Source organism: Acomys russatus, chromosome 5, assembly GCF_903995435.1.
Source record: "Acomys russatus chromosome 5, mAcoRus1.1, whole genome shotgun sequence".
In the NCBI taxonomy this organism is placed as follows: Eukaryota; Metazoa; Chordata; class Mammalia; order Rodentia; family Muridae; genus Acomys; species Acomys russatus.
Genome location: NC_067141.1, coordinates 25,778,781 through 25,798,355, shown reverse-complemented (window position 1 = coordinate 25,798,355; position 19,575 = coordinate 25,778,781). Strand labels below are relative to the sequence as shown.

Below are 19,575 nucleotides of genomic sequence, written 5' to 3'. Positions count from 1 at the left end.
GGTGCTACAGTCACAGACTGAAGGCCTGGACTAAGTCCCTAGGCCCCCCTTCCCTACTCTCTTCATTCTTTCTCTAAAGTGGGGTGGGGCATGTGCATATATGTACAGATGCCCATGGAGGCCAGAGGCCCTGGAGCTGAACCTATAGGCGTCAACCAACATGGATGCTAGGAACCAAACTTGTGTCCTCTGGAAGAGAAGCAAGTGTTCTTGACTGAGCCATTTCTCCAGTTCCCCTCACTCTTCCTCTTTCACACTTCTTTAACTCTGATGAGCAGGCACCTGGATGCTGAGGCTTACAGAACACAGACTATTAGGCCTTGCCCAGTGTCAAGGGGGGTCTGTAGGCCATACTGTACCCCAAAAGACTCCCGAGAAGGATGAAAGTTGGGCTACTCCAGCCACCCCCAGCCTGAAGCCTGCCCTATGTGGCATCCTAGCCTTGCTTCCTCCTGTCCAGGGCGTGAGCATCCTGTGTCTTCATTCCTAATTCCCTAGGCCAGCAACTATGGCAGCCTTGCCTCACCTCCATCCTCACACATGCCCCTCCCAATGCCTGGCAACCTTGTCACATGGTCTTCCTTCTCCCCAGGTTCAGTGGTGGGGGAGAGCTCCCTAATAGAGAGCTGTCACTGTGCACAACTGTCCAGCCACCCTCCTATCATCTTCCAACTTCTCTAGATCTTCTCTTCATGGTGTGTTTGTGTATGTGTGTCTGTGCAAAGGCACATGTGTACAGGCGGCAATCCTTAGGAGCAGTCCACCTTGTCTTTTGAGTCAGGATCTCTTCTACCTGGAATTTGCCAATTAGGCTATGCTGGCCTGCCAGTGAGACCTTGGGAGCCCCTGTGTCTGCTCCTCCACCCCCCACTCCCACCCTCGGCACCAGGATTACAAGTCTGTGTCTCTTCTTTTGTTTGTTTTCTGTTGTTTTTGTTTGGAGTTTTTTCTGGCTGTGGGGGGTAGGGTAGAGTTCCGTGTTTTTAACACATATTCTGTGCTGCAAGCACTTGACTGCTGAGCCATCTCCTCCAGTCCTTTCCTTCTTGTTAGTGAGCTCCCGGCTTCCCCAGGCAGCCTCCAGCCTCTGTCCTGTCTGTGCCCAGGTTTCCTAACACTCTCGAAGTGCTGAAGCTGTTAGAGTCATGAAAGGACACGGTCTCAGTGGAGTCCAGAGTGGCTATTGAGACAAATGTATTTTCAGCTACTAACCTAGTTCCAACTGGGGATCTGGAAAGGTTTACTCTCACAACAGAACGCAAAGCATGGGCACAGCAACCCACCTCACCTGCTGGTGTCTGCAGGTGACAGTATAACAGTAATTATGGAGAAGAGGGCTGGACAGGAGACAGTTTTCTCACTTCAAGCAGAAATACAGAAGAAACTAGCTCCAACTTAACCTCCCCCTTCCTACATCTGCTGTTCCAAGCTTGCCCTGAAAGACTCCCACTGGCCATCTGACCTGTGATTGGCAGAGTCCACTGGCAGAGCCTAGCTCTCTAGAGACCTGTAGCCAGCTCATAACAACTCCAAGGGAGAAACTACTAAGCTATTTGAAAAGCGAACTTATGCTGGGCGTGGTGGCGCATGCCTTAAATCCCAGCACTTGGGAGGCAGAGGCAGACGGATCCACCTGAGTTCGAGGCCAGCCTGGTCTACAAAGGGAGTCCAGGACAGTCAAAGCTTCACAGAGAAACCCTGTCTCGAAGGAAAAAAAAAAAAAAAAAAAAAAAAAAAAAGCGAACTTATAATAATAATAAGAAAGCCACCCTCTTCTTACACAGGGCAGGGGTTCCCCAGAGGGCCTCCCCAGAGACAGGACAGCCAGTGTCCATCCCCAGGGCAGCTCTGCCTGCCTGCACTTCAGGATGCCTTGAGTAGGCTGGCCAGTCCCACTCAGAGCTCACAGCGGGCCTGGCCCTGCTCCTCCCTCTGCACCACCTTCCTAGGTGCAGAATCCCCAAGGCTCAGGCTCGCCACAGGCATTCCCCTTTACCAGCTTGCACTCTACTCAGTTTTCAGTCCCTTGGACTTGAAGTCGATGTGGAGGATCTGCGACAGGCACCTTCCGAACTCCTCCAGGACCATCTGCTCAGCCAAGCTCGGGGAGCACTGCTCCTGCTCTGCCTCCTCACCCTGGGCCAGCAGGCAGGCACACGTGGCCTCTACTACCTCCCAGGAGATACAGGAGAAGGCCTGCCTGGTGGGGAGGGGTAGAGGGGGGCAGACACAGTCACTGGGCACCTTCTCCATTCAGCAGAGCAGTGCCCAATCACTGTAGTTCAAGAACCAATGCAGAAGGGGAGAGAAGGGGAGGGGAGGGGAGGGAAGGCAAGCATCTGTTGCCTGATCAAGCAAGACTCTGGCCTCCTTCAGGGACACCAGAACTGCACTAGCCTTGCTACCAATGTGGGCAGAGCCAGTAAATACACACAGGGATACCTCAGACAGGGCACATGGAAAGAAAGGCCGTCTAGGAGGAGAACTAGGTTCCACAGTGAGGCCTCCAAGGAAGCTCCTATGTATTTTCGGGGGGCTTCCATTGTCCTGTCCCTCCTGCCCCCTATGTCCCTGCAGGCACCAGCTAGTGTAGATATAGTGTCTAAACTGCCCCCAGAATCACCCCAGCGTAACTGTTCAGAGCACCTACCTATTTTTTTTCAGTTTTGGAGGTCCCAAGAACTTAGCTGGGGACAGATGGTGGCTGCCCTCAAAGTCCCCAGCTTCCATGTAGTGGGGTGTGCTCATCAGCATCTTTTGCTCTGGACTTTCTTCATAGTTTTTGCAAGCAATGCATTTGCAAATCGAAGAACACATGATTTTGGCCTGATGATAAAAAATGCTTTGATGAAATCAGGGTTCCCTGCGCTCACCCAGTACTCAACAGCTGCCTTTGCCCATCTGCTTCATCAGGTGAGTTTAGATTTATACTAGAGGCTGTTCCCCAGGGAAGGAGTCCGGCAGGGTTAGTGAATGGCCATCATCCAGGTGCTCCAGAAGTGGAGGACGGAGGATGGTCAACTCAAGGTGCCCATCCTTGGCTAGGGATCATGTTCCAGGACAGCCTCAACTACATGAGACCCACCTATAAAAGCAAAATAGTGTCTTACTTTTGCTTCCCGGTGCTGTGATAAATGATCCTGAACAAAAGTAACTTGGAGAAGGGGCTTACTTCAGTACACAGTTCAAGGTACAATCCAAGATGGAGAGAAAGTCAAGAAAACAGGGCCTGGCGGGGCATGGTGGTGCACACCTTTTAATTGGGAGGCAGAGGCAGGTGGATCGCTGTGAGTTCAAGGATCAGCCTGGTCTACAAAGCAAGTCCAGGACAGCCAAGGCTACACAGAGAAACCCTGTCTCGGAAAAAAAAAAAAAAGAAAGAAAGAAAGAAAGAAAGAAAGAAAGAAAGAAAGAAAGGGCCTGAAGCAGCTAGTCGCACGGCATCACAGTCGTGATGAAGGCTGCTCCTGCTCAGCTCCTTCTCAACACTTAGACAGTCCAGGACCCCACAGTGAGCAGGTCTTTCTTCCTACTTCAAAACAATCCCCACAGGCACACCCAGAGGCCTATTCCTTAGGTGCCTCTAGACTCTGTCAAGGTGACAATTAACTCTGACTGTCACATCCCTTAAAGTCTTGTGTTCCAGGTGAGCAGGCCCTGTCAAGTTGACAGTGCCTACCATCACACTTGGAAAGGAGAACAGGGAGTGTACGTCTCTTTTTACATTACAGTCAACTCTTCTAACCATAAAGCTGCTTGGATGTCTCTGCTTGTTCCGGGAACCTGCCACTTGCCTCATAGCACTCACAGTAGTTCTTCAGGCAGCCGGAGCGCTTACAATTGCACCCTTTGCTGTGTCGTAGCTTAGCAGCTCCCAGGCGGCCTTTCCCCATTTTTGGTTGGAAAGCTTCAGAATTTCTGTCAAGACATGCCTAAGAGAGAACATGGGAACCATCAGGACATGCATGGGAGCCAGAAGCAAGGCTCTGTTCAAGGGAAAGCCATGCAGGGGAAGGCATGGAGGGAGCTGGGGCCTTAGGACATGCCAGAGACCTCGAGGCTTCTGTACAGCTATGCCTCACCTCACACAGAACTATGATGCGCCTGGATTTTAGATGCATTGAACCCTTTTTCTGTAAATTGTAGGGATGCAAAGAAAACCAGTGTGCCCTCCCAGCATGCCTTGCACCTTTGCCTGAGGCAGGGGAGGCCATGGCATAGTGAATAGCTCACACCAATACCCAGCCATCTTTCTCAGTGATACATGCTGACTTTCACTTCATCCTGTTGGCAAACTTAGGAGCTTAAAACTGTAGGGGTGTCAGGTAGATGTGTACATGGCTCAAAATTGGTCTTTCCCTATAGTGTGTGGCATTCTGCATTCAGGTAGCTGGCAGTTGCTCCATCCCACACTGATGGGCTGTGGGCTTGTGGCAGGTTTTGTCTATTATGAATGAAGCTGCTAGAACCTTGCTTGGCAAGTCTCTGTGAGGACTCCCTGTGACCTCCATTGGCTGTGTGTTAGGGAGGAGTATGCTGGATGACATCTAGGCAAACATTTAGCTGTCAGACTATTTGCTAATCATTTCTCAGAGTAGTCATATCAGGCCATGTTCCCAACCCTGACACATAAGCCTCCTGATCTCACCGTAGCAGATTATACTCTGAGCACCCATCAACTGCCGTAAAGCTCAGAGGCATGACCACTCTCTTTTGTACTCTGGTAAGATAGTTCTAAGTGATATATCTGCAACTCAAGAGGGGGGTGTAAATTGTTCTAGGAGAAAACAAAACAAAACAAAAAACCCTGATAGACTGACCAAGGCTCAGGGCCATCTGTTTCATTGAACAGGGAAGCCTCCAGCCTCAGCTGATGGCTCTTGAGGGCCCTGGAAATGTCTCTCTGGAGAAGTTGCCAGGCCCAGCCTATCTATTTCTCCCATTCCCTGGTCCTTGTGCCCTCAGGAAGGCACAGATACAGCAGCCTCCTGCAATCAGCCTGTAGCTGCATTGCCCCTTGAGAAAGCCTAGATCCTGCTGCACCTGAAACTAAAGGAATGAAAGTTTAAAGTCTGTGAGGCCCACTCAAGTGCTTCCCATCCTCAGCTGATATACTGTAGCCCCCCACAGTCACTGCACTACCCACAGTTATGAACCTAGAGCCAGGACAGACCATGTGCTCTGGGATCCAGGCTTCCCAGACTCCGCAGCCACCCTGAAGCACCCCAGGCTGCTGGGTAGCACTACAGCTCTGGCCATTGTGTCTTTCTACACTTGTGCCTGAGTGCACTCAGGAGACCACTCACTGACAACACTGGTGATGCTTTGTCAGGTGCATTACCTTAATGGCTTTGAAGCGCTCAAGCTCATGGCGCAGGTTGTTGCAGTTGCAGCTGCTGCAGAAGTCGCCGCTGGAGAAGCAGTCGCAGTACCTGTGAGGACGAGCTCACTGAGTCCATGCCCAGGCGGCCTGTGTTGAGAGCAGGCCTACAAGGGCAGGCTTCTCAGTTTAGAGGGCTCCCTTGGGATTTGTTTGTTTATTGGGTTTTTTGTTTTGTTTTGTTTTGACACATGGTCTCTCTGGGTAGCCCTGGCTGTCCTGAACCTGCTTTGTAGACCAGGCTGGCCTCAAACTCACAGAGATTCACCTGCCTCTGTCTCCTGAGTGCTGGGATTAAAGGCGTGCACCACCGCGCCCGGTTTCCTTTGGACTTTTTATATGAAACACAGAATTGGTGGCAAGGGCAGGATGTCTTCTAACTAACACAGAAGAAAGGCAAACTAGTAAAGGCTTTAACAGCAGTTTGCAAAGCAACACTACTTCCTGAAGACATGCTGTCTGCCCTCTCACTCCCCAGCTCTCTGCTCTCCTCCATTCTCCTGGCACAGCAGAGAGTGGACACAGAGCTTATTTCTATCAAGTTGTCACCACAGCTTCTTCTGGGCAGCAATGCTTCCCTCTGCCAACAGCCCTGACCTGTCAAGTTGGCATAGCAGCATCAGTGGCGGCAGGAAGGAACTGGACATGCACTCTCCCTGGCTCAGGCCTCACCACTGTCTTGGGATTTTTGTACAAGGTACTGGCATCCTCTGCCATCTATCAACTCCCACTGCTGCCTGGAAACCTCATGGACCAGCGCCACTTGAATGTGAAGCACCAGTGAACAGTGGATGGTGCGTGACAGCTGTCACCTCTAGGTCTATATCTCTCTAAGTCACAGGCCAGCATGACCTATATGCCGAGTTCCAGGACAGACAGGGCTACAGCAAGACCCTGTTTCAAATCCTCCAAAAAAAAACCCAAAAACCTGCCCTGCAAACTATTTACACTCATTGTACAAACTGGCTCCCATTTCACAGTGTGCTCCATAGAGGAAGATGCCCTCAGCCTAGTGAGAGCCCACTTCTTGCTCTGTGAAGTGATGGGGCAAAGATCATCATTTGAGGTTGGTATGGCTACCGGTCAGAACTGCTGCCACAGAAGTGGGCTTCACAGAAGAGGCAGCGCTCAGTGCTTTATGAGGCAAACGACAGTTAAAGCATATTCATCAAAAGGAACTCAGGCCTCAATTCCAGTCCATTCCTCGCCCTCACCTCACCTCCTATCCACTGTAGATGTGACCGTCTCACTCTCTCCTCTCCTTGGCCTTTACGTTCACTTTCAGGGTTTCTACACCAGAGAGGGCCACATCAACCCAGACTCACACAAATGTTTACAGTTAACACTTCAGTCAACACTTCCACCCTTCAGTACTATTTTTTAAAAGAAGCATCTCATTCATAACCTATACTGGCCTCAAACCCATTCTGTAGCCCAGGCTATCCTCAAAATTATGGCAATCCTGCCTCAACCTCCCAAGTACTGGGATTACAAGTGAGCCATCTGGGCTGGAGAGATGGCTCAGAGGTTAGGAGCACTGACTGCTCTTCCAAAGGTCAGGAGTTCAATTCCCAGCAACCACATGGTGGCTCACAGCCATCTATAATGTGACCTGATGCCCTCTTCTGGCTTGCAGGCAGAATACTGTATACATAATAAATAAACAAATCTTAAAAAAAAACAAAAAACAAAAAAACAAGTGTGAGCCATCATCCCCAGCCTCTAGCAATGTTTTCATTTTGCTCTGGGTACAAGTGCAGAAACCACCCCCATCGCTGCCATGGTGGACCTCCTTCCACAGGAGCTCCGCAAGGTAAAGATCATGGAAGTGAGTCATCAGTGTCAGCCCATGAGTTCACTGTACAACTTGTCCCGATACCCCACTCCCTTCCCTGGGCTGAGCCTTCTGGGAGGGAGTTGGCATCCTGGGGACAGAATTGTTTGGAGTAAACTTCAATATGGAATAATATGCCAATCATCAGACCTTCAGAGACAGCGTGTGAGGGTGTCACATCACAGAAGGGAAAGAGGATACCAGCTAAATCCATGGCACTAAAGACTGGAGAGTTCGTGTCATGCCTGGGATCACCTGGCCGATCACCTGGCCAATCACCTGGCATGGTCCTGACTGCTGGTCTGGGAAAAGCATCAAACCATGACTGCTGAGTGCTAACTGTGACTGCATAAGCTGGGGCTGCAGCTGGTCTACACTGCACTGACTTGCACCCAGCCTTATAACCCTTAGGAAGGAAGGAGTTGTGGCTTCTTTAATTTCATATCCTGGATTTGGTACAGCTACATGGCTTTTAGACTTTGTGTCCCATGAGCTAAGAGTTACTTTACAAAGATTAAAAAGGAAAGTGTCTTTATTGGTTGATCTGGAAAAGAGAGAATCCTGTGTGTTTGTATGTGCACACAGTAGATGGGGATGATGAGAGGGGAGGAAAGCAGAAGGGGGACCACCAAGAGGGAAGTGGGGGAACAGGGGAGAATAGCATCAGAAAATAGGAACACAATGTTATGATATGTGTTTGTGAAAATGCCACAACAAAGTCCATTACTTTGTATGATAGCTAAAAAACTAATAAAAATGGTAAAGATATAATAAAAAGAGAATGAGCTCAAAAGCTGATAGGCAGAAGCCACTGATAACTGTTCTCTAAACTCATCCAGTGTAAGGCAGGAGGGGCCAGGTCTAGTGAAGGTGGCTTCCCACAGCTGCCTGCTGTTCTGCAGTCTGCTCAGGGCTCCACCTCTGACCTGCTCAGGCCTCTGTTCCTCTAAACTGGATTTCCCACCAAGTCTGAACACTGCAAAGTGGGCAGCAAAGAGCAACAGACTGGGGCTGGAGAGATGGCTCAGTCAGTAAAGTGCCAGTCATTCAAGCATGTGGACCTGAGTTACAACCCCAGATCCCTCATAAAAAGCATGTTGTGGTGGCACATGTCTATAATCTTAGCACAGGGGAAGCAGGGACACATGACTCCCTTGCCTCACTGACCAGCTAGTCTAGGTGTCTTCCTTTGTTGTGATCCTATTTATTTGTTTTTTTGTTTTGTTTTGTTTTTGTTTTTGTTCTTGAGACAGGGTTTCTCTTTGTAGCCATGACTGTCCTGGACTTGCTTTGTAGACTAGGCTGGCCTCGAACTCAGTGATCTTCTTGCCTTTGCCTCTCCCAAGTGCTGGGATTGTAGGCATACGCCATCGCACCCAGCTATTTTTTTTAAAAAGCATTTTATGTGTATGTGTGTTTACCTAAGTGTAGATTATATGCACCATGTGCATTCAGTACCCACAGAGGCCAGAAGATAGCATCAAATCCTCTGAAACTGAAGTTACAGGCAGTTGTGATCTGCCTGATGTGAGTGCTAGGAAGAGAACCCAGGTCCTCTGCAAGAGCTGCAAGTGCTCTTAACCACTGAGCCATCTCTCTAACCCCTCATTTTTTGAGTCAGGGTCTCTACTACTGGCGTAGAGCTTTCCAATCAGGCAAACTGGCTGGCCAGTAAGACCCAGAGATCCTCCTGCCCCCACCCCCAGTGACCACCACCATGCCTAGGCATGTTGTATGGGTTCTGGGGATGGAACTCAGATCCTCATGTTTTTACAACAAGACTGCCAACAGCCTTCTCCCCAGCCCTGGCACTGGGTTTCTTTATGGCTGAAAGGATGTCTCAATGCACATAGTGAACAGAGACAGGCCACTGGGAATAAGTGGAGCATGGGAGGGACAAGAAGAGAACCCATTGCCTGGGTTTAAAATTATTGGGGAAGGCTTCCATGGCTCTGACAGTGTCTGACTACTGTCCTACGGAGGCCAAAAAATCTGCCAAGATCTGAACAACCTCAGCTCTGAAGGGTACCACAAGTGAGCCACACCTCCAAAGATGCCAACTAGCAGCTAATCTCATCATAACCTTTGGTTATGTCACACAAATGACAGCATCACCCACAGGGTAGATGACCTGAGTGTTAAAGCCAGCCTCACAGGACAAGTGTTTAACTTAGGGGTTTCCAGCATATGGTAACATAAGGCAGACAAATTAGCCAACCAGCAGCAGGTCTGCGACTGGACCAAGCCATGCATCTGTGAGCTGCTTCTCTGTCCTCTAACAGCTCAGCCAAGCTGGGGCGATTGAGGGCTTCCTTCTGATCTCTCAGATCTGGTTGACTACAAAGTTAAGAGGACTGAGGAGCATGTGAAAAGGAGAGGACTGTGAGTTGGTTCAGACTAGGAATTCCAGCACTGAACCTACCAGACCTAAACCTTCACACTGAATACATAATAAATAAATTTACCCAGAGCAAAATAAAAACATTGCTAGAGTCGGGAAACCTCAGGGCTGGCTCAGCGGAGGGTGGTCAGGTCACTGTCACAGCCGAATGATGCAGCTCATAGCTCAGGTGGCTCCTGGTATATTCTCTATGACAAGGAAAGTTTTGTGGCCTGCAGAATTTTATTTCAAAATGTAAAAAGCATGTGAGAGAGAAAGCCTAACAGAGACCGATGGATGAAGGGCGGGGGGGGGGGGGGGATTGTTACAGAGAAGATTGCTCCTTGCAGAAGTGCACTCGGCCGTAGCTCACACAGTGCTGAGTATGAGGGCAGCATCTGCTGCCAGGTTCTGGACATGACAAAGCAGAGGGTGATGTCTCCTATCAACAAAGGTGTGGTGAGCCTTTCATGGCCTGTGATACTCCAGCCTTGATGCTATCAGCTGCAGCTGCAAGCTATTGAAGCCATCCTGTTTCTTCCTCCCCTGTGAACAGCTGCAGTAGGATGATCAACCAGAGTGTCAGCAATCCAGGTCTACCACACTCACAGAGGAAAGCAAAAGCCCATCCTGTCTCATTCAAGAGCATTTGAGGAGCTCACCAGCCAACTAGGTATAGCATTGCCTCAGGTCCCACTGACTTGAGCCTACACATGGACCTGACGCTGTCTGACTCCACAGACCATCTGACTCTCTCCTTTCTGCCTCCAGCCTCTTGTCTCAAACTTTGCAGTACCAGGAGAGGCACAGAGGGCACAGCCAATGCATAGTGACCCAAAAGTTTCTACAGGTATGCTAGTTTAATCAGCTGCAGCTTACACACAGCTTTAAAATGGACAGAGTCCTGGCTAAGTGTGTCTCATGCCCACCAGAGACTATGGGACACCTGCCATAGCACACAGAACACCTGCCACAGAGTGTGTGCCAGGGACACATAGGCAGCGCTGCAGACCCTGTGCACATAAGCAGCTGCCACTGTGTGATCTATACTGATGACTGCCAAGAATAGACAGTGTGGGGGACACACACACACACACACACACAGACATACACACGACAAAGCTACAGCCAGGGAACCCTGCAACATACACATGGGACAGCAGAGAGTGGGGGAGAGGTCAAGTGCCATCACCAGTGTATTCCTAGGTAGGTCAGGGCCTACTGTGGAGGGGAGCTGACCACTGATCTTTCAGCAAAGCTAATTCTACAGTGCAGCCAGAAGTGCGGCTTACACAGCAGCATTTTGAATGATTGCGTCAAAGGCAGTCGTCTCTGATTTTAATCCTTACCCAGCCAGAGCTATTTTGGGTGGCCCTTGCAGAGCTGGTCCAGAGGAGAAGGCAGCCCCATTGACAGCTGACGGGAGAGCTCCCTTATCAACCTGGATGGAGGCAAAAGCAAGAGTGGTCTCCTCAGAGTGTACTCGAAGCGCCAGCAGCAGCCCCTACAGGTTGATGTCACAATCCCATGGCCAGGCCTCATGACCACTGCAAGTCCACTAACACTGACCCCCAGGCTAAGAACATCTTGTAGCTATTCCCAGGGCCGCAGGGTACAAAGTCTCTGACCCTGGGAATGGAGAAAACAGACAAGGTGGAGTGGGGCCTTGAACCATCAAGGACAAACTGTGGAGCAGTACATACAGCTGTCTCTTAGGGGCTGGTGACACTGTCATGAAGCAATTTATGTCCACAAACCATTAGTTGAAGATATAATCAGTTACAAATGTCCACAAATTTGAATCATTCCCAAAGTATTATGTTCTCAGAATAACAGAGACCTGAACACCTGAAGCCTCATTGACACTTTTTTTTTTGTTTTATTTTTCAGACTTTTGCTGGATTCAACCTCTCTACCCATACCTTGCCTACCCTGACCAAAATCATCCCTGGCTGCCAACACTCAGAAGGATGTCCTCTATTCCGTCCCCATACCTTTCCTAGCACATGTCTCTGACCTAGCATGTGTGCAGGCAGAGGGCCAGCAATGGGGACATCTGGGACTCTTGGCTAACGCCGTGGCTGTTGTGCTTTCCCATAGCCTCCAGAATCTCATGTCCCCATTGCTGGTCTTCCATCCAGGGTCTGACACAGGTGTGAAGGGACAAATACTTAGCAAATGTTTCACTAGTGACTTTGATTATTTTTTAAAGATAAGGTTCCATGTAACCCAGGCTGGTCTTGAATTTGCTATACAAACTCTTGATCCTCTCCTCTCCACTTCCCAACTGTTGAAACTACAGGCATGTGCTATGAGGCCTGGCTCTCACTGTTAACTGTATACTTGAGAAATAAGTGCAGCAACTGAATGCCAGGAGATGACACCAAGGATATTTTTGTGCTGAATGACTCACCTGTGTGATGAGATTTAATTTTGCTGGTACTGGCAGAAGTCTTCCCACTAAAGTTGTCATTGGCTTAGAGATTTCTGTAGGAAAACAACTAACATTAGCTGACAGCAAACATTAAGGCGTTTAAACATACCCTTACCCTGCTACAGTGAGTGTTGGTAGCTGGAGCCTCCAGGTGTGCAGCAAGCACTCTTGGCTGCTGAGCCATCTCTCTAGCCCCTTGTCTTTAGGTGGGGCCTCATGAAGTCTGGGACTCACCTCACTATGTACGCAGTCCTTGAGCTCTTGATCCTCCTGTCCCCATCTCCCCAGTGCAGGGTTGCAGGCATTTGGGTCAGTGCACTTTTTAAAGTTCTAGTGTCCTGTTTTCCATCATAAGGCTGCTTGGCCTGAGCATTGTAGAGGTCTACTATACTGTGAAAAATGCTAACATCCAGCTTCCAAAACCGTGTATCAAAGTGTCCTTACACAACCCAGCAAATTCACTCAACACCTTGGGCCATTTTATATTTTTAATGAAAGCCTAGTGACAACTGTTGGACGACACATCTGTGACTTTCAATCTATACATCTGCTTGTTTTTTTGCACTGCTCTAAGTTGTTAAGATATCAATGCTTTCTAAGCTCTCTAGATGAAGCAGCTTGTAGTTTGGTCCAAAGGCTCCATCAGGGAACATCCCTGAAGACCTGGTGTATCCTCCTCCTCCTCCTTCTCCCTGCAGCTCTCCATCCTATATCTATTTCCTGCCCTGGGCCTTTGTATCCTTTCAGTGAGAGACAGACTGGAGACCACAGGTGTGCTACAAGCAGCAGGAAACAAGTGGGGAAAGGCTGAAACACCTCCACAAGGACACTGAATGGTTCTCTAGGGATCAGGATTTAAGCATGAGGAAACCCACCTCCCTGCTCCCTGAGCATTACAGGTGCAGCTTGGATTTGTGGGAAATAGATCTGAGAAGCCCAGGATGATCAGCAGTAGTGCACCCCCAGCAGTACAGCCCCACTGCTAGATAAGGAGATCAAAGCAAGAGTATGGAGAGAGAGTATTATACTTTTTTGTTCTTTTAACACTAGGCTCCAAAGACTGGTTGAACTTGACGTTGGTCTAACACTGTTGGAAGGTTACCTTCCATCACAGCAGCCTGAGGCCCTGTGGTATACACAGCGATGCTCACTGACAAGGCCAAGGCAGGGCTTGGTTAGACTCAGGCCCAAGACCACATCATTTAATCTTTCTCTAAGCATTCAACAGCTTTGAAGTGTGAATCAGGCCCCTTGGGATTGTTTGTTAATGATCATGTCAGTGTGAGGAGGTGAGTGAGTCACTGTCAGGTCACTGGAGACCCAGCTTGGACTCCTGGGAGTAAAGCAGAGGGACCACCCTTATTGATCACACCAACTGTTTCCATTAAAACACAAATTATTGAGGCTGGAGAGATGGCTCAGAGGTTAAGGGCAATGACTGCTCTTTCAAAGGTCCTGAGTTCAATTCCCAGCACCCACATGGTAGCTCACAACCATCTCTAATGTGATCTGATGCCTTCTTCTGGCCTGCAGGTATACATGCGAGCACTATATACACAATAAATAAATCTTTAAAAAAAAAAAAAAAAAAAACCCCACCAATTATTTAGAGCACATTTGAACATCCAGGCCTCGAGCCTTCAGGTAGGCTGACAGTGTTCCAGGCAAGGCACGTCTGCCCCGACTGGAAGAATGAAGCAGTCAGACTGATGAGCACTGTCACCTGCTAGAAGGCTATGCAGTGAGGACGTCAGATAAGAATGAGGTCGCTTAATGCAATATGGGAGGATTAGGCTATGGTAGTCTATTTTGTTCCATTCTCTGACTGCTATTGCCCAGGTTTGTTCAAGCACTTATACACTAATGGCCTGTTTTACTGTCTTTGAGTGAGTGCACATATGTGTATGTGCATGCATGAGGTGCTTGTGAGAACTTGCATGTGGAAACCAGAGGACAACCTTGTGTGCTTTCTTCAGTAGCCAGCCACCATTTTTTTTTTTTTTTTTTTTGAGGTAGGGTCTCTCACTGGTCTGGAACTCTTCCTAGCCCCTCCTCACATCCATAGACACAAAGCCTAACACTCATTTGCTGCCCCATTCCTCACCACGTCCAGTGTGACCCAGGGCAGTTTTGTGCTGTGGTACCTGACTGTGGGAAACTGCTCTGGTCGTCGTACTGAGGAAGCAGATGGAGGGCTTTGAGCTCCCTTGCACCACAGTTGTCTATGCAGAGCATCTGGGCACCTCCTTTCAGCTGACAAATCACCTGAAATGGCACAGGGAAGAGGGCAGGTGACTCCAGTCTGAGCAGGAGCAGACTGAAATCTGAGATGTTTCCCCTGGGGTTAAAGTCTGGGGAGAGAGAAGGTGGGTGTGTTGGTACATCTTCCTCTAACTGCTGCTCCCTAGCACCCACCCCACTTATTCCTGTGACGTTTCCACACATTCACGGGTTGCTCCTGTGTCCTCTGAAGAACTTGGTTGTGGACAAAGATTTCTTTCTGATGGCCTTCAATCCACACAGCCTTGTGAACAGGTACTGAGCATCTCTCAAACCTCAGTCTCCCACCTCTGAGACCCCTGGGGGCTGAGCACATTTGTGGAAGTAGCTGTGTGCTCTATCCTGCCATGGAGCCAGGCTATCATCCAACAGGTGGTTTTGTAGGGGTTTGTTTGTTAGTTTTTTGTTTTTGCTTTTCATGCTCACTGATTTTATTTCCTATAAGTACTGTTAAGAAAGTCAACTGGGCCTGGTGGCGCACACCTTTAATCCCAGCACTCGGGAGGCAGAGGCCAGCCTGGTCTACAAAGTAAGTCTCGGGCAGCCAAGGCTACACAGAGAAACCTTGTCTTGAAAAAACAAAAGAAAGGAAAAGTCAGTGACTGGAAACTCCTAAGAAACCATGTTGACTTACGGGGCTGACACTGTCACACCCCATGTGGGTTCTGACTGCTCACTCTCAGGAGCCAGCTATATCTGCCCATCAGAGCATCCAGTCCAGGCACTGAGGGACAGAGTGCCCTGCATGCCCACCTGCTCCAGGATGTGTGGTGTGCACACCCGGCCAGGAGAACTCAGATAGGCACAAGGACCGAGGTCACATGAATAACACCCGTGAAACTGCTAGGAGAGGAAAACAGGTTCCAGGGCAAAGCTCCTGCCATTCTGAAACCAGGGGAGGCCAGTGCTCTGCACAGCTGCATTTGGAAGATGATGTAGCCACTAAGCTGGGAATGGCCCAAAATGATGCCTGGCCCTGGGCTCTACATCCCAGGAAGAGATGGCAGGTGTCACCCTACGAGGAGTTAGAGTCCTTTGCCCTATGGCTTCTCTACGGTCCTGGGAAAGCTCTGCCATCAGAACCTGCATTCCAAGTAAATCTCAGACACAGATGGGTACTAGTGTTTGCACCCTAAAAGCACATTTCACAAGGACATTATTTCAACTATTTCTGGGGCATAGACCAGGCCTCATCTGGAGGTGTTGAAGGCTCTGAGGGTGCGCAGCTTGTGTAGCCTAAGCTGGGCTGAAGTGCTGGCGATCCCGACTGTCCCCAGAGCAGTTCCAGTAGCACAGCACACAAGGCCCAGGACTAAAACAGCAGCAGAGCATCTGTCATCTAAGACATAGAGGGGCTGCCTGCAGGGCTGTGGGAGACAGACATGCCATCACACAGGCACAGTCCCCAGATGCGGCCATTACACACCCTAAACACCATTGTCACTGGCAACCTGGAGGCAGGGTGGGCCTATCCCCAGAAGCTGTAGAAGAGCACAGCCTTGGGCCAACCAGCACCCCAAACTCTAGGGCTGCACCCAGACTGTCCCTGCCTCAGTTCCTAACCCTCTACTCTACATGTGTGACTTGTGGTGACTCCCTTACGGGACAGAGCAGTGTTCCGTTCCAATCCTTATTTGGCTTTCCGAGGAGGGGCAGAGATAAGAATATTGGGAGTGAAAGGTGGGGGGCTCAAGTTGACTCTCCCTCTTTGTAGATGGACAAGCAAAGTGAATGAGGAACAGCGGCAGGCAGGGATCTGTGACAAGACTGAGTGATGCCCCCCTCTTTTTTTTTTTTTTTTGCATAGTTACCATAGGGCTGGAGTCTTTCTTCCGAGGGCAGCTGGAGGCCTCCTCTGCCTCCTGGGATGACGGGAACTTGCAGCAGGATTCCTGCGCCAGAGGGGCCTGGAAAGCTGCATCTTCAGGGCTGCTGCCTGGCACACTGCCACCTGCTTCTTTGATTTCAACCTGGAGAAAATAGTGGTCATGTCAGAGGATACAGGGCCATGTGCTGCGCTGGTGGCACAAAGAACACTGAAGTCAGAGATCAGGGTCAGCTGCAGTGTAGGGACTGCCCTGGCCTTCAGCCCAGGAAGCATATTCTTCCCCTGTGAGAAAGAAAGGGAACAAGCCAACTGATAGCCTCGGGACGGAGGCCTCTGAGGACAGTCTTCAGTCCTGGGTGTGAAGAGGACTAGAGATAGGAACATACTGAGCGCCTGCACCAAAAAGAAATAAATAGGAGTGGCAAGATAGCTCAGTAGGTAAGAACACTTGGCACCAAGCCTGACGGCTGGACTTCAACCCTCAGGACACACATGGCAGAGTGTCAATTCCTGTATGTTATCCTCTGACCTCTACATTTGCACCATGGCACACGCACCCACCCACAAGTAAACAAATCTAATTATAAAATAAATGAGACAAAATTACATTTACTACAAAGCAATGGGGTTTAAAAGCTGAAAGGTCCCAAGGGTTACAAAATTTACATCAGACTCGAGTGGTCCAAACCTTAGAAGACAGGGCAGCTGGATTCCAAGTGCTTGCCTTATTTAGACATTTCAGATTTCACAGAAATGCAGGAAATGTACACTTCTCCCTGCTTACTGCCTTGAAAGGGTTGGGGATGTGGCTCATTTGGAAGAATACTTGACTAGCATGAACTAGGTCCTGGATTTGATGCCCAGCATTGTATAAGGCAGGTGTGGTGGGGCACACATGTAATCCCGGCACTCAGGAGGTAGAGGCAGGGAAATTAGAGGCTCAAGTTAATTCTAAGTTACATAGCAATGTCAAGGAATAGTAGCTCGCCAAGAAGCAGCATTCATTCGGACTCTATCACATAGGTTTGAAGATTTGTCCCTTATTTTGCAGAGGGGGAAATCATCAATTAATGAAATCCTCACTAATTAAACATCTTTGGTGTGAACAAGCATGTACCTAAACAAAACAAAACAAACCCCAAACCCCAAACTATAGGACCAGGCTGAAGACAATCTACAGAGCAAGCAAAAGGCCCTGAGTTCCACCCCCAGCACTTCTGGGACGGGCGCGGGGTGGGGACATAATTCCTCCAAATGATTCCCAGGCTATGTGATGTGAAAGCAGGTGTCCAATACAAACACCTACTGTGATGGTGTAAACTCTTCTAGCGGGGCATAGTCACCTGCAGGGGAAAAGGCTGGGGAGGGAGGCTGCGGGGTACCCGAGAGGTCACCTGGGGATGCCCTCACTCCCCAGTGAGCGTGCGGCCTGAGGCTAGCCCATGAGGTCTGCAGGCGGAGACGCGGCGCGATGGCGCCCCCTGCCGGTGCTTACTGGGATCACGCGCACTCCAGCGCTCAGAGGCAACAGCGCGGGCCCGCGAGCCCCGGGGAGTAACGACGACAGCACGTGCACGCTGTAGGCCGGCGGCGGCGCGGCATCGTCTGGGCTGCGGAGCTCGGGCAGCCCCGGGAAGTCGCCGAGCAGGGCGGCCGGTACCTCAGCGCCCGGCGGGGGACTGAGCGCGCGCAGCAGCGGCTCGCCCGGCTCGGTGGCGCCCAGGTAGGCGTCGGCCAGCACCGGCAGCTCATCCCGCTCGGCCGCACCCGCTGCGGGGCTCAGCGCCAGCCCGTCCGCGAACGCACGCTCCGGCCCGAACAGCTCGGCGCCCAGCTCGTCTTCGGGGCCCGTCATGGCGCCGAGCAGAGCGTCCTCCATGGCCGCGGGGACCTGTGAACAGCGACACGACGCAGCCGTCCAGTTCGCCGCGCCTCTGAGAGGTTGGACGGACCGTTGACCGTTAAGGAAGGGGGCGGAGCCCGTCTCTGACTGGACGGGGCGGGGCCTAGGCTGTGGTGGGTGGAGCCTCGGCCAAGGTGACCGGAGCCTGGGTTGTGGTAGGTGGGGCCTGTGGGTGGGCGGGACCTTGCCATCAAGGGTGGGCTCTGGACCGTAGTGGGCGGGGCCTGAGCATGATGGGCGAGGCCGGGGCTGTGCTTGGTAGGTGGACTATGTGGTGCCTGCAGCCTTTGGGTGTGCTTGGATGGAGGCCAGAAGGAGGCACTCTCCAGGTAGCAACCAACCACTCCTGCCCCCAGTGGGGAAACTGAGGCTCCCAATGTGCTGGCTCTCTCTTTTTATTCTTTTTTAACTTTGTTGAGAATTTCATATTTGAGTCACCCTTTCACCCGTTTTTGCTTTTAAGTCAGGATCTCACTAGGTAGTCCTGGCTGGTCCAGAACGCTCTATGTAGACCAAGCTAACTACAGAGATCTGCTGCCTGTCTCTGCCTCCCGAGAGTTGGGGTTTTGAAGCAGGGCGAGGTGAGCCTCCTAGCTTGACATCTGACCTCTGTCTCTCCAAGATTACTTTTACTGTGAGCCCATGAAAGTCTAGGGAGGCCAGAAGAGGGAGTCTGATTTCTTGGAACTGGAGTCACAGGTACGGGGAAGTGAGCCTGGGTCCTCTGCAAGAAACAGCAAGTGATCTTAACTTCTGAGTGATCTTCCAGCCTATTTAATCTATTATTTGTTTGTTTGTTTATGCAGTCCTGAAGGTTGAATTTAGGCCCTCCTTCATGCTAGGCAAGCACTGTGCCTTGAACTTGTTTCCTTGTCTCAGTCTCCCCAACAATTAGAATTAAAGTCCTTTGCCATCAGGCTTTTCTTTCAGGCTTGGCTTTTGTGTGTTTACAATTATCATGTGTGAGTGTGTACATGTGTAGACACACCATGGAGGAAAAGAAAGGAAAGCTTCCCAGGGTTAATCCTCTCCTTCTGCTGTGTGGGTTACGGGATCAAACCGAGGTGGTCGGGCTTGGCAGCAAGCACCTTAATACTGCGCTAGCTCGTCAGCCGTCTTAGGGTTTGTTTGTTTTTTGTTTTGTTTTTGAGACAGGGTCTCGTAAGTGGCTCTAGTTGGCCTGATGGTTTCCAACTTGAAGTAGTCCTCCTGCCTCAGCACTTCTGAGCACTAGGATTACAATTGTACACCAATGGCCTCGATCTCTTTATTCCTTCCTTTCCCTTCTCTTCTCCTTTCTTCTTCTTCTTCTTCTTCTTCTTCTTCCTCCTCCTCTTCTTCTTCTTCTCTCTCTCTCTCCCTCTCTCAGATGTATTATATATACAGGATTCAGTAAAAGGGCAGCCATCATGTGGTTGCTGGGAATTGAACTCAGGACCTTTGGAAGTACAGCCAGTGCTCTTAACCTCTGAACCATCTCTCCAGCCCCCTTTCTGCTGGCCTTGAACTTACTATGTAATCAAGGGTGATCTTGAA

The 19,575-nt window shown here is 50.2% G+C and overlaps 1 protein-coding gene across 1 annotated transcript; it reads right to left on the bottom strand.

Moving 5' to 3' along the window:
* Positions 1–1,790: 1,790 nt before the first annotated feature.
* Tesmin (testis expressed metallothionein like protein) lies at positions 1,791–18,033 on the bottom strand. Its single transcript, XM_051147042.1, has 9 exons — positions 17,632–18,033; positions 16,120–16,278; positions 14,173–14,293; positions 12,008–12,081; positions 10,944–11,035; positions 5,342–5,432; positions 3,795–3,932; positions 2,651–2,826; positions 1,791–2,200 (listed from the first exon to the last, which is right to left on the bottom strand). The coding sequence occupies exons 1-9, from the start codon at positions 18,013–18,015 to the stop codon at positions 2,008–2,010; spliced, it is 1,428 nt and encodes a 475-aa protein (XP_051002999.1). The 5' UTR covers positions 18,016–18,033; the 3' UTR covers positions 1,791–2,007.
* Between the last annotated feature and the right edge of the window lie 1,542 nt (positions 18,034–19,575).